The 12,091-nt window shown below is 42.7% G+C and overlaps 1 protein-coding gene across 1 annotated transcript; it reads right to left on the reverse strand.

Moving 5' to 3' along the window:
• Nucleotides 1-447: 447 nt before the first annotated feature.
• LOC149213974 (uncharacterized) lies at nt 448-5,552 on the reverse strand. The gene is made up of 4 exons (XM_089389229.1): nt 3,992-5,552; nt 1,384-3,907; nt 1,160-1,264; nt 448-829 (listed from the first exon to the last, which is right to left on the reverse strand). Exons 1-4 carry the CDS (start codon nt 5,550-5,552, stop codon nt 448-450), a joined length of 4,572 nt encoding a protein of 1,523 aa, XP_089245355.1.
• Nucleotides 5,553-12,091: the final 6,539 nt, after the last annotated feature.

Genomic DNA, 12,091 nt, shown 5'->3' on the forward strand with positions numbered 1-12,091 from the left:
CTACGTAAAGGCTAAATCTATTAAAAAGAGAAAAATATTTACAGAGAGGTTAAGACCTCAGAGGAGGCTGAAGCCATCCAACAACCAGATACCTTGATAGACATATACCCCTGTGACAACAATCCCGGGATTGAGAAAACTCAAAACATGTTTTCCAGAGCCCTTACAGACAAAAGTGCGAACCAAAGTGGTGAACATCACTACAAAACAGTCGAGGACTATGGCTTTACTAATAACCGTTCTGCCCTGATAGCCATATACAAAATTTAGCAAAAACAATGGCTTTCTGAGCCATGACCTGATACAAAGCATTAGACTATAATGGCTGATAGCGATACCCAGCCAGGACTTGATACAGAACAGAATTGACATAATCCAGAGAAGCATAGCAAAATGATATAAAGACCAGAAGGGAAACTGCCATCAGTAGGCGCGGTACCGTAAAAATCAAGCATGTTTCAGAGAGTCCGGAGCATCCTTTTCCACCTGGCAAGGAGAGCCCATCCACATGTCAATGGCATTGTCCCCATCTCCCATGTCGCCGCCACCTGGAGGAGCTACCAAATTCAGATTGCCACCAGAAGGGTGCGCCGGCTCGACCACAGGCAAATTGCGCTGAGCAGAATCAACTGGAGGCTGAGGTACCTCAGGCACATTCCCCGCTTCCTGCAAATCTTCACAATTAAACACAGTTCCAACCACGTCTCCCTGAAGCACACTGTCGTCCTGAGACTGCGACGGTGAGGTATGAACAGAGCTGCTGGGCTTATCTTCTTCCTCAGCCAAAATAATCGTAATGCTGGCTGAAAGAATTGGTTTATTGAGCCGACTGTGAAATTTGAAACGGGTGGTTTGAAAAGAGTTGTGCGGGAAGGGCCTGCCATGATCAGAGGACGGGGAAGCCGAAGCCAGCGGAATGATATTCTGGGGAGTAGGTTGAGAGCGACCACGATTGCCACTGGTGCCTCCACGGTGAGAAACACCACGTCGTCACACCATCTTCAGAAAGACAGAGAGACCCGAGAAGGGGACTAAACAAGACCAGACAGAATAGGGCCAAGAGTGAGCGAACCAGGTGAAGAACAGACTCCGGATAAGCCCCCAAGCTACTAGAGCAAAACAAGGATGCGGGAAAAATGGCAGATGGATATGGAGAGACCCGATGAGAGTGATAGCCAGAACCAGAAACTGAGCCATGAATAAAACAGCCTGCGCCGGATCTCGAACAGGGTGCACATTCATTGTCGAATGCTTAACAATCATCCTGTACCTCAACACATTCATATCAATCGCGGTGAGGTTGTGGGAGCCGTGCCAGCTTGCCAGGTGTGAAGCCAGCTGCCGGCGGAGAGTTAACCCACCTTAAATGCACCTCAGGAGCACCTGCATCCAGGTGTATCTGCTTCCTGGTTCATATCATTCTTCACAATGTTGTGGTAATTTGAGAGTTGATCCTTTGAGGCAATGCTGGAGAGCGATCCTACAAAGAACTCCAACCCACATTCCACTCCTATATTAGCTAGAAAATCAGCTAGCTTGTTTCCTTCTCGCCTCGTGTGTTTGAATGAAATTGCCCTGTGTTGAGAAAGCCATTTGTCAATTAGCTCAAGCCTTTGAGCCATTCTCCAACTGTTGCTGACCTTGTGTGAGGGAGTACCCTGTATGATTTTTGTAACCATGTTTATGATAATTTGCGAATCCCCTTCTATGATGAGTGGGAAAAGTCCTCTGTCCTGAGCTAAAATGAGACCTCGCCATAATCCTTCCAGTTCCGCTGAGTTGTTAGAATCCCAGCCTTTTGATCCAAGAAAGAGCAGTAAAGGAGTTCCGTGATGATCTCTAAAGACTCCCCCGAATCCTGCTTTTCCTGGATTGCCTTTTGAGGCTCCGTCGAAATTGAGCTGAATCATATTGCTGGGCGGTGGAATCCATCTTGTCGGGATTTGATCACGCAGAGAAGGACTACCTTTGAATGTAGGCTCTTGATTCAAATGTATATTCCAGTTGGCCCAGATGGATTGTTCCTGCGGCAGCAATGGAAAGTCTTCCTGGGACCAAGACTTGATGGATAGGGATTCTTTAATATTCTGGCATAGCCTAGTCCAGAGCTGCTCTGTAGACATGGATTGGTCCTTGAATACCCTGCGATTCCGTTCCTTCCAGATGTTCCACATCAGGAGACCAGGAATGAGCTGCCAAAGAGTGTTGAGGAGTTTGCTTTGGTATGGCGCTTGAATCCAGTTACGAACAGTAGCTTTGATGTCCCCATGAACTCTGCCTTCTTTTTGGCAACGAAAGCTAACCTTTTCCCACAGCTTTCGCCCAATTTGACAAGTCTGCATAAGATGTAAAGCTGATTCCTCTGCTTGCTTGCAGTTGAGACATATAGATGGGCCATAAAAATTCCTTTTTCTGAGGTTATCCCAAGTGAGTATTTTATTTTGACATAGGAGCCAAAGAAAGGTGGATACCTTCGGCCAGTTGGAGGAATCCCAGATTTTATTCCATAGAACATCTTTGATTATGCATTCCTTGATGATTACATTGTATGCTTCCCTTGTGGTAAAAGTGCCTTTTTCTTCATATCCCCACCTTAGAATGTCCATTCCTTCTGAAGAGAGGATTTGCCTCTTTTGTAATTCTGAGGATAGAGAGGTATGAGCTTGCTCAGAGCCGTGCCGTAAAATCTGTTTTGCCTCAATCCAACGTCTGTATCCCTGTGTGGAAGAAGGATTCCAGAATTGACTAACCTTGTCTAGCTCATGCAAATCTTGCTCTGGTAAGTGAAGGTGAGAGAGGATGTCCTTGATCTTTGGGAGCTGCTGCCAGGAGTCCTCCCAGAACCTAGCTGTGTTTCCATTCTTAATTTCCCAGAAGCTATGCTGTTGTATTAGGTTCCTGTGTTGTTTGGCCGAATTCCATATCACTGAGCCCATACCTACTTCTGACATTCGAATTCTTTCTTCGATAGGGCTGTTGTTTGCATATTTGGCTGTCCATAGGGAGGCCCAGGGAGTGTTGGGGTTTGAGAGCCATCTCCACCAAATTTTGGCTCCCATGACTTCATTGCTATGCCTTGGATCCCTTAGGCCAATGCCTCCAGCCTTCTTCGGAAGACAGACTTTATCCCATTTAACAAGAGCCCATTTTCGATTGGGACCAGAGTTGCCCCATAAGAAATTACGTTGGAGCTTCTTTATTTCCTTGAGCACCCATTTGGGAGCTGCTAAGATTGAAAAAAGATAGAGAGGCATGGAGTGAAGAACAACTTTAATAAGAACTAGTCTGCTGGCCATGTTAAGAGCCCTGTGAGTCCAAAGGAAAAGACGCGCCTCTAGCTTTTCTAACAGGATTTTCCATGAGGAATGCTTGAGAGCCGAGGCCATTAAGGGCGCTCCAAGGTATTTAGAAGGAAGAGAGGCAATAGTGAAACCAAGAATGTGGGCTATGGCATTTTGGGTGGGGACAGGAGTATTGAAGAAAAAGATTTGAGACTTGATTCGATTAATATTGGCTCCTGAGGCTTCAGAGAAGTCCGATAGGAGAGCTTTGAGAAGGCGCGCTTCCTGAACAGAAGGATGGCCAAAGAGCATGTTATCGTCTACAAATTGCTGATGAGAGTATGTGGGGGAATTGAGAAAGGATAAACCCTTGAGCCGCTGAGAGTGCAGGGCTGATTTGATGCTCCTTCCCAACCCCTCTGCCATAATGACAAAAAGGAATGGAGAGAGGGGATCTCCCTGCCTGATACCCCTGGAGGGACGGAAAGTGGGCGAAGGAATACCATTAATGAGCACAGAAAAGAACGAGGAAGATAACAAACTCAAAACCCATCTGACCCAAGGAGGAGCAAAGCCAAAGGCATTTAAAATTTTTTGAATGTAAACCCAGCTTAAGCTATCAAAAGCTTTGGATAAATCAATTTTAAGCAACATACCTGGTTTCTTTGATTGCTTCAGAGAATGGATTATTTCATGAGTTAAAATAATACCATCAGTAATCTGCCGGCCTTCTACATAGCCAGATTGCTCTGGCGAAATAATGAGAGGGAGCAATAATTTCAATCTGGAGGCTATAATTTTTGAGACAATTTTATAAATAATGTTGCATAGAGCAATCGGTCTGTACTTATCCGGAGTACTGGACTCCTCTTCCTTGGGGATTAAAGCAATGAAGGTAGCATTCAGCCCTGGGTACATCCATCTTAAAGTGCGCGATTCTTCCACAACTTGCCAGACCTCCATTTTGATTAGATCCCAAAAGTTGTGAAAAAAGTTGGAGGTGAATCCATCCGGACCCGGTGCTTTCCCTGCTTTCAACTGACGCACAACATTCTCGACTTCCTGAAGGTCTGTGGGACGAAGAAGGAGAAGATTATGCTCCTCTGTGATTAATTTGGGAATGTTTCTCAGAACTCTGTCAATAGCATGCGTTCTATCTATGTTAGGCTCTTGGTGAGCTTGTTTGAAATACCTGAGAAATTCACTTTCAATGCCTTCGTGAGTCTCAATCCTTGCTCCCTGCTCATTTTTAATGTGGGATATATTGTTGTTCATTCTGCGTTGCACTGTGGTTCTGTGAAAGAACTTTGTATTTTTTTCCCCGTCCTTCAGCCACTTTACTCTTGATTTCTGTCGCCATAGTGTTTCCTCCTGTTTTGCTCTTGCTAAGATTTGAGCTTCAAGAGTTTGTTCCTGTTTTGTTAGGTCCTCAGATCGTCCTTCGATTATGATCCTCTGCTGCACATTCTTCATTTCTTGATTAAGGGCTTTCTGAGCTTGAAAAATGTTGCCGAAAGATGTATGATTCCAGTGTTTGATTTCACTTTTAAGGTGCTTTAGTTTCTGCTGGAACTTAGACATCTTGGAGCCATTAGAGGGAGTAAAGTTGAGCCATGTTGAACTGACTAATTCATTGAAATCCGGATGGGTCAACCAAAAAGCTTCAAACCGGAAAGGACGCCGAATGCTGTTGCCGGGTCGATTCCACTGCAATTCTATTGGCCAGTGATCAGAACCCGATATCAGCAGTATGGAAGCAATGAATTCTCCACCCAAGTGAATTGCATTATCTGATAATAAAAATCTGTCAAGGCGTGAAGCTATCTGTTGCGAACCTTCTCTTTTGTTGTTCCATGTGAACATGCCATTATTTGAAGGAATATCTATCAGCCAATTATTCTGTATGAAGTCTTTTAGAATGTTCCCATCTCTGTTGCTTCTGTTTCTGCCTCCCTGTTTTTCTTCCAGTCTTGCAATCATGTTAAAGTCACCTCCAGAAATCCATAGCGGGTGCAACCTGTTTGAGTTGAGCTCCGATAAGGTGTCCAGGATTTCAGCTTTGTGTATAGTTTCCTGAGGGAAATACACATTAGTCATATGACCATGGATGTTAGTGCCAATTATGTGAAATATTGCTTGGATGAAGTTCTTGTTTGCGTGTATGTTGTTAAGCTGGATCACTCGCGCATCCCAGAGAACTGCAAGTCCGCCCGATGCCCCTTGAGCATCAACAGCCGTTACCATCCCTCCTGGCCAAGCTTTTGCTGCCATTTTTTCCAATACTATCGAGTTACATTTTGTTTCTTGCAAGAAAAGAATATTAGGTTTTTCCTGCATGAGCATATTTTTTAGAAGTCTGCCTTTCCTTGGGCTATTGAGCCCTCTAATGTTCCATGAGATCAGCTTCATTGAGAAGGGTTGGGGTTGATGTTGAAGTACTTAGTCAGCTTAGCATATCTGCCTGACTCAACTAACACTTCTCCTATTCTGATAGTTCTTTCGAGAGTGGTTTTCCTCCCTCGCTTTTTGCTGTCTTTGGTAATGAACTTTCCATCCCATTGACTACCAATCTGAACCCCCAGAGAGTATTTTTTTTGTGCGCGAGTGAGGACCTCCACCAGGTTGTCAACTTGCCGGTCTGGGATTTTATCAAAATTTCTTGTTTTGCATGCCTGCTCTAGTCCTAGGATATCCAGTTCACCAATATCTATATTCTCAAGGTCTTCCTCCATGAGTTGGGGCTCTTGGTAGTCTTCAGTTGATTCCTCTACAGCCTTTGAGCTGGGTGCTAGATTATCAACTTCCATTCCTTGAAAACTCCAGGCTGGGAGTTTGATTTGGGTATGAGGGATCGATTTACTGAACTGGCTCTCCCCTGGCTGCGGTGAGGCCCCTTTTTGCTTTTCTTTACTGGTTTCCTTCTCATTTAGAGGTGGGTTTTCGGGCTCTTGAACATCATTACTGGCCAGAGCAGCAAAGCTATTGCTAGTTGAGGGTTTTGACGAGTTAGCTGGAATGGTCCTGGTATTGGCTGCCGACTTCTTGTGACCTCTTCTACGATTTACCACTTTGGTAAACCCATCAGGAGCAGGTTTGTCTGAGTCCATTTGAGATGGGGGTTTTCTGTTTAGAGGACAATCTCTGAAGAGATGGCCCAGATCATGACATTTCCTACATCTAAACGGTACATGCTCATAATCTATCAGCTGAATCCATTCAATATCATCATGGAATAGACTTACCGTATCTGGCAGGGCTTGCTTGAGGTCCATGTAGACACAGATCCGGGCATATGATGTGTATCTGCACAGTTTTGTTTCCTCTGCAACTTTGATGAATTCGCCCAGAGCATTTCCAATTTCTTGCAAGGAATCTTCCTCCCAATATTCCCATGGAAGCGAATACAGCCTTATCCAAACAGGAGCCCAACTAAGATCTTCCTTGTTAGGATTGAAACGTTCAACCCACCCTTTGAGATATAGGCCCGCGGAGTTGAAGAAGTATGGACCTCCGTCCAGAACCCTGTTACGATCTTCCAAGCAGTTAAATATGGCTGTGAAAAAACCTTTTGGCCCTAGTTGCAGAGTAATGTGACCCTTTGGATTCCATTTGGAGTTTATCCAGCCTCTTAGCGCTTTCTCAGTCGGCCAAAGTCCAATGAACTTGCCTATTAACGCGTGATCCCTCATGAACTGTATTCTGGCGTTGATTCGGTGGCTAGGAAATTCCACTTTTGGCCTATGAGTGGCCACTGGCCTGCATGTGGATGAGCTCACTTTGGGCTTATCCTTCTGAGCTTGATCATTGTCCTGATGCTCGTTGTTGTCCGTATTGTCCCCGTTCTGCCTCTCTTCTTTGTCGTTAGCTTCAACTGGTTGCTTTTTTCCATCGTCCTTTGGGGGAGGCGCATCGCCCTCCCCCTGAGGGGGCTGCATGATTCCTATGATCGCTTGCAGGAAATGTGAGGCCGCAGATCAACCCAAGGTCTGTCAAGGCTGACCTCTGTCAGGAGTAGACTGTCGTAGCAGGGTTTACAGAAACCCTAGACAGAGCGAAGCCGTGTTCTCCATCGCCATCGAAACCAGTTCCTTCGTCTTAAATGATTATTAAAATAATGGTTGTTATTATTATTATTTAATGCAATAATAATAATATAATATTAATTATTATTAATATGGTTCTTATATTTATATAAATATTTTTTGACACCTAATTCTTGTGATTGGGTGAATTTATGTAAATAGATAAATAGGATATATGAACAGTCATCGGGAGACGAACTGAACAGTCTCTCCCTCTTGTATATAATTAAGACCTACCTGATGGAATAGAACACTCAAATCATTTTTTCCTTATGGAGTTACTGCCTGGCCTGACATGGTATCAGAGCTAGCTCCTTTTTATCTCTTATGTCCCTTGTAACTCCCTTGTCTGCTCTCCATATAGCTGAGCTGCTCCTCCATATAATTAGCTGCTCCTGACATGGTAGCTGCCCCCTCCACTGTCGCTGCCAGGTCTAAACACTGCTTTACCAGCGCTGTCCTGACTGTCCATAAACGTTTCACAAAAAAAAAAAAAAAAAAATGTTGTCCACACTGTCCATACTGCCCCACTGTCCAGCGCTGTCCACACTGTCCATACTGCCCCACTGTCCAGCGCTGTCCATGTTGTCCTGACATGGTTTCATAAACGTTTCATAAAAGAAGCGCTGTGCGTTAATTTTTTTTTTTGAAGGGCCTGCGATTCTACTCTCCGGCGATTTTGTTTCTCCATTTGCCTTGCTGTGGCGGTCTGCACTGATTCACATCGAGCATTTCAAAACCCATTCAGACCACAACCTTTCATTGCCTCTCAGTCCTATCTCCCAGTTGCCTCATCAATTCTGATTTTTGACAGCTCCATGCTGTAGAGAAAGTGTTGTTTTCTGTTGGGTATCTGTTAAATTTAGAATTTTGGAATAAAACCGCGCATTCAGAGCAGAGTTCTGTGAAAAGATCAGATCAATTGAGGTGCAGGAATGGAGCCGGTGAGCCGGTGAAAACATATGAAGCTCGGCCCCTCGCGTGACCGCCAAGGGCATTCGATCAGCGGCGATGGTCGATATTGAAGAAACCGGCCATTGAAAGCGGCCTTCTGCCATGGTGATGGTAACAGAGGTCGTATTTTTTTAACTCTGTTCACTCTGGTTCTGTATTAAGTAATGGTTCTGACAGCATTATACATTCGAAGCCCATATTGTTGTGCATCTAAGGAGCATGAGAAGTTTGAAAAAAAACGTTAATAGACTAGTTTTAGCACAGTCAACAATTGAAAGTCGACTAGTAAAGTCTTATTTGAAAACCAACATTTTTTTGGTATAACCGCATGGATATGGACAAAGGGATGACTTCATATATTTCTAAGAGGGTTTGTAACTTGTGATATTGAGAGTCCAAATACGTCTGGACTACGTTCTTCGGCCTTTTAGTGGACGCAGTGCTTTATGTTGTTGAGGGTATTCTTTTTTGGACTTAGTATACTGCCATATTCTATACTTTAACGTTGTGCAGATGAATGTGAATTGACATTTGAGTTTGTTGTCCAGTCACATCAGAACTATATTTTTTTTTCCATTAAGAGTAAAAGTTTTGCAACAGAAGTTTTTTTGCTACAGTATGCATTCAATCATATCCATGGTGGGAATAGTTCTCACTGGCAAGGAGAACTATCCTGAATGGTCCCGGATGATAAAACACACCCTCATTTTCAATGAGTTGTGGAAAGGAGTGTGTGTCGGAGACGGAGACAATGAACCAGTACAGCCTACCTCAGATAAATAGCTCGTCATTTGGGAAAACAAGAACAACAAAGCTTATGCATTAATCGCAACATCTGTAAATGAAGAGGTGAGTCGCCATATTTCGTCATATTCAACTGCCTTTGAAGCCTTACAAAAGCTGAAATAACTCTATGACTCACATTCTGCACTTGAAGTTGTTCAACTCATGATTAAACTCTTCACTCTTGAACTGCAAAATAATGATCCTCTTGCTCTTGCATTTGAAGTAAAGTCTATAATGCATGATATCAAATCCACTAAGGTTGAATTGGATATTCCTCTTATCACTTTTCTCAAGGTACTTTATCCTACTTACTCCAATTATCTTGAGTCATTGCAAGCAAATGGAAATCTCAAAGATATAACCTTTAACTCTCTTGTGAAAAAGTTTGCTGAAAGAGAGAAAGCTTTTGGAAATAAGACAACCCTTGAATCTTCTCAAGAGGCTGTGTGCCTTGCCCATAAAGAAAAGCATCTTGCTCAAGATTCTACAAGAGAAAGAGGTGGTCGAAGAGGAAGAGGAAGATATTTCAGAGGCAGGGGGGGCAGACATTCTCAAGGAGAAAAAGCAGATTTGCACTGCATTCGCTGCAAAAGAAATGGATCACATGATGCCTCTACATGCAAGCTACCATGGGATAAAATTGAACAGAAAAGAAACCAACAGAAAGGTAAAACTGATGATACAGAGAAAGGTAAATCACCTGAATCTGCTCACTATGTTGTGGCATAATGTAACATTGGAGTAAATGAAGATTTATTTAATGCTTCACTTGCTTCTTGGAAAAATGATTGGTTGCTTGATTCAGGAGCACCCTGCCACATGACTCATAGAAAAGGTTTTTTTGAATATTTCACTGACAATGTTGATGGAGCAATATACTTTGTAGATCAATCAAAAATCAAGCCATCAGGGCTTGGCACAATCAAGCTTAAACTCCCTGGTCTTCCAAAATTTCTTCTGCATCATGTTCTATATCTCCCACAGCTCAAGAGAAACTTGTTGTCCTTGGTCCACATCCGCTAGTAAGGTCACTCCATTCATATGTTTGATGGCAAGCTTGAGGTAAGAAAAGCATCTGACCACTCACTTGTCATGAGGGGAATAGAAGAAGAAAGGCTTCTCAAACTGCAAGGAACCTCTGCTCATGCACAATATTTCTCATACAATTCTCATCATGAAGAAGGTACACTTCCATCAAGTTTATTATGGCATGCTAGATTTGGACATTTGAACTATGACAATCTCCGCTTGTTGAAGAAAAATGGTGTTGGTGGTTTGCCTACAATTCCTAGGAAACTTAAGCAATGTGATGCTTGCATTCTAGGAAATCATAGCAAACAATCTTTTCATGATTCACATTCAAGAGCACATAGAAAACTTGAACTCATTCATTCAGATTTATGTGGTCCAATGCCTGTTCCTTCTGCAAATGGAAATAAATATATCATGACATTTATTGATGACTACACCAAAATGTGTTGGGTTTATTTATTGAAGAACAAATTTGATGCTTTTCAAACATTCAAGAATTTTCATAAATGGATTGAAAATGATGCACTATCTCATATTGGGTCTATTTGCACTGATAATGGAAAAGAATACACATCAAATGAATTTGAAAACTAGCTTCGCCAACATGGGATCAAACATCAAACAACTGTGCCTTATAATCCCCAACAGAATGGTGTAGCTGAAAGAATGAATAGGACAATCTTAAATATGGTACGATCCACGCTTTTCTTCAAAAATGTAAAGATAATGTTTTGGGCTGATGCTGTTCTATGTGCTGCATATATAAAGAATAAATGTCCATCTAATGCTATAAGAAACAAGACCCCATATGAAATGTGGTATGGACATGTTCCTTCGGTAAAGCATCTCAGGGTCTTTGGTTCCACCTGTTATGCCTTGATACCAAAGGTACATAGAAACAAACTTGGTGCTAGAAGTCGTAAGTGTATCTTTCTGTGATATTCAAACACCTCCAAAGCATACCGCCTCTATGATGAAGTAAATAAGAAGTTTGTTGTATCTAGAGATGTAATTTTCCTTGAATCATCGAAAAATGACAATGTTGTTGAGCGGCAACTTGATCGCTTGGATAGATTCGCAAAAGCAAAATCATTTCAAGAATTTGATAATACGATTCCACATCTTGAAGGGGGGATTCCTATACTAGATCAACATGTGGAATCTTCTTCTGAATAACACTCTCCCCCGCATGAAACTCCAATAACGGATGATGCTTTAAGTGATGTGATTGATAGAATTGGGAGACTCAATCTTGATTCCATCCCAACTCAATCAATGGAGCAGCCTGGACCATCTGAAAAAGGTCCCCCAAAGTGGCTGGCAAAGACACTTGAAAGTGTTCATCCTGATGAAGTTGGAAAGGTAGGAACCAGAAATTCAAACCGGCAAAATGGAGGTGATGTAGATGACTCTAATTCACCTGTTGATATGGATGTTTCTTATGATTGTGAATTAAACTTGTCTACAGATTTTGAACCAACTTCCTTCAAAGAAGTTGCTTCTCATGATGAATGGAAAGAAGCGATGCAAAAGGAGTATGATGCCCTCATAAAGAATGACACTTGGAAGCTGGTTGATCCTCCATTAGGAACCAAACCAATTGGCTGCAAGTGGGTCTATAAGAACAAGTATAAAGCTGATGGCTCACTTGACAAGCACAAAGCTAGGCTTGTGGCAAAAGGTTTTGCACAGAAAGAATGGGTCGATTATGAGGAGACTTTTGCCCCCACAGCAAAATGGGCTACCATCCGGACACTCTTTGCACTAGCAGCTCAAAACGGTTGGAAAGTCCATCAAATAGATGTAAAAACTGCTTTCTTGAATGGAGATCTAAAAGAGAATGTTTTGATGTCCCAGCCTGAAGGATTTGCTGTGAAAGGACATGAACATAAAGTATGCAAACTTGTGAAGTCCTTGTATGGCCTCAAACAAGCACCGCGAGCCTTGTATGAAAAA

Source organism: Pinus tabuliformis, chromosome 1_1, assembly GCF_031772625.1.
Source record: "Pinus tabuliformis cultivar Carrire ecotype Pingquan chromosome 1_1, CPIR1, whole genome shotgun sequence".
NCBI lineage: Eukaryota > Viridiplantae > Streptophyta > Pinopsida > Pinales > Pinaceae > Pinus > Pinus tabuliformis.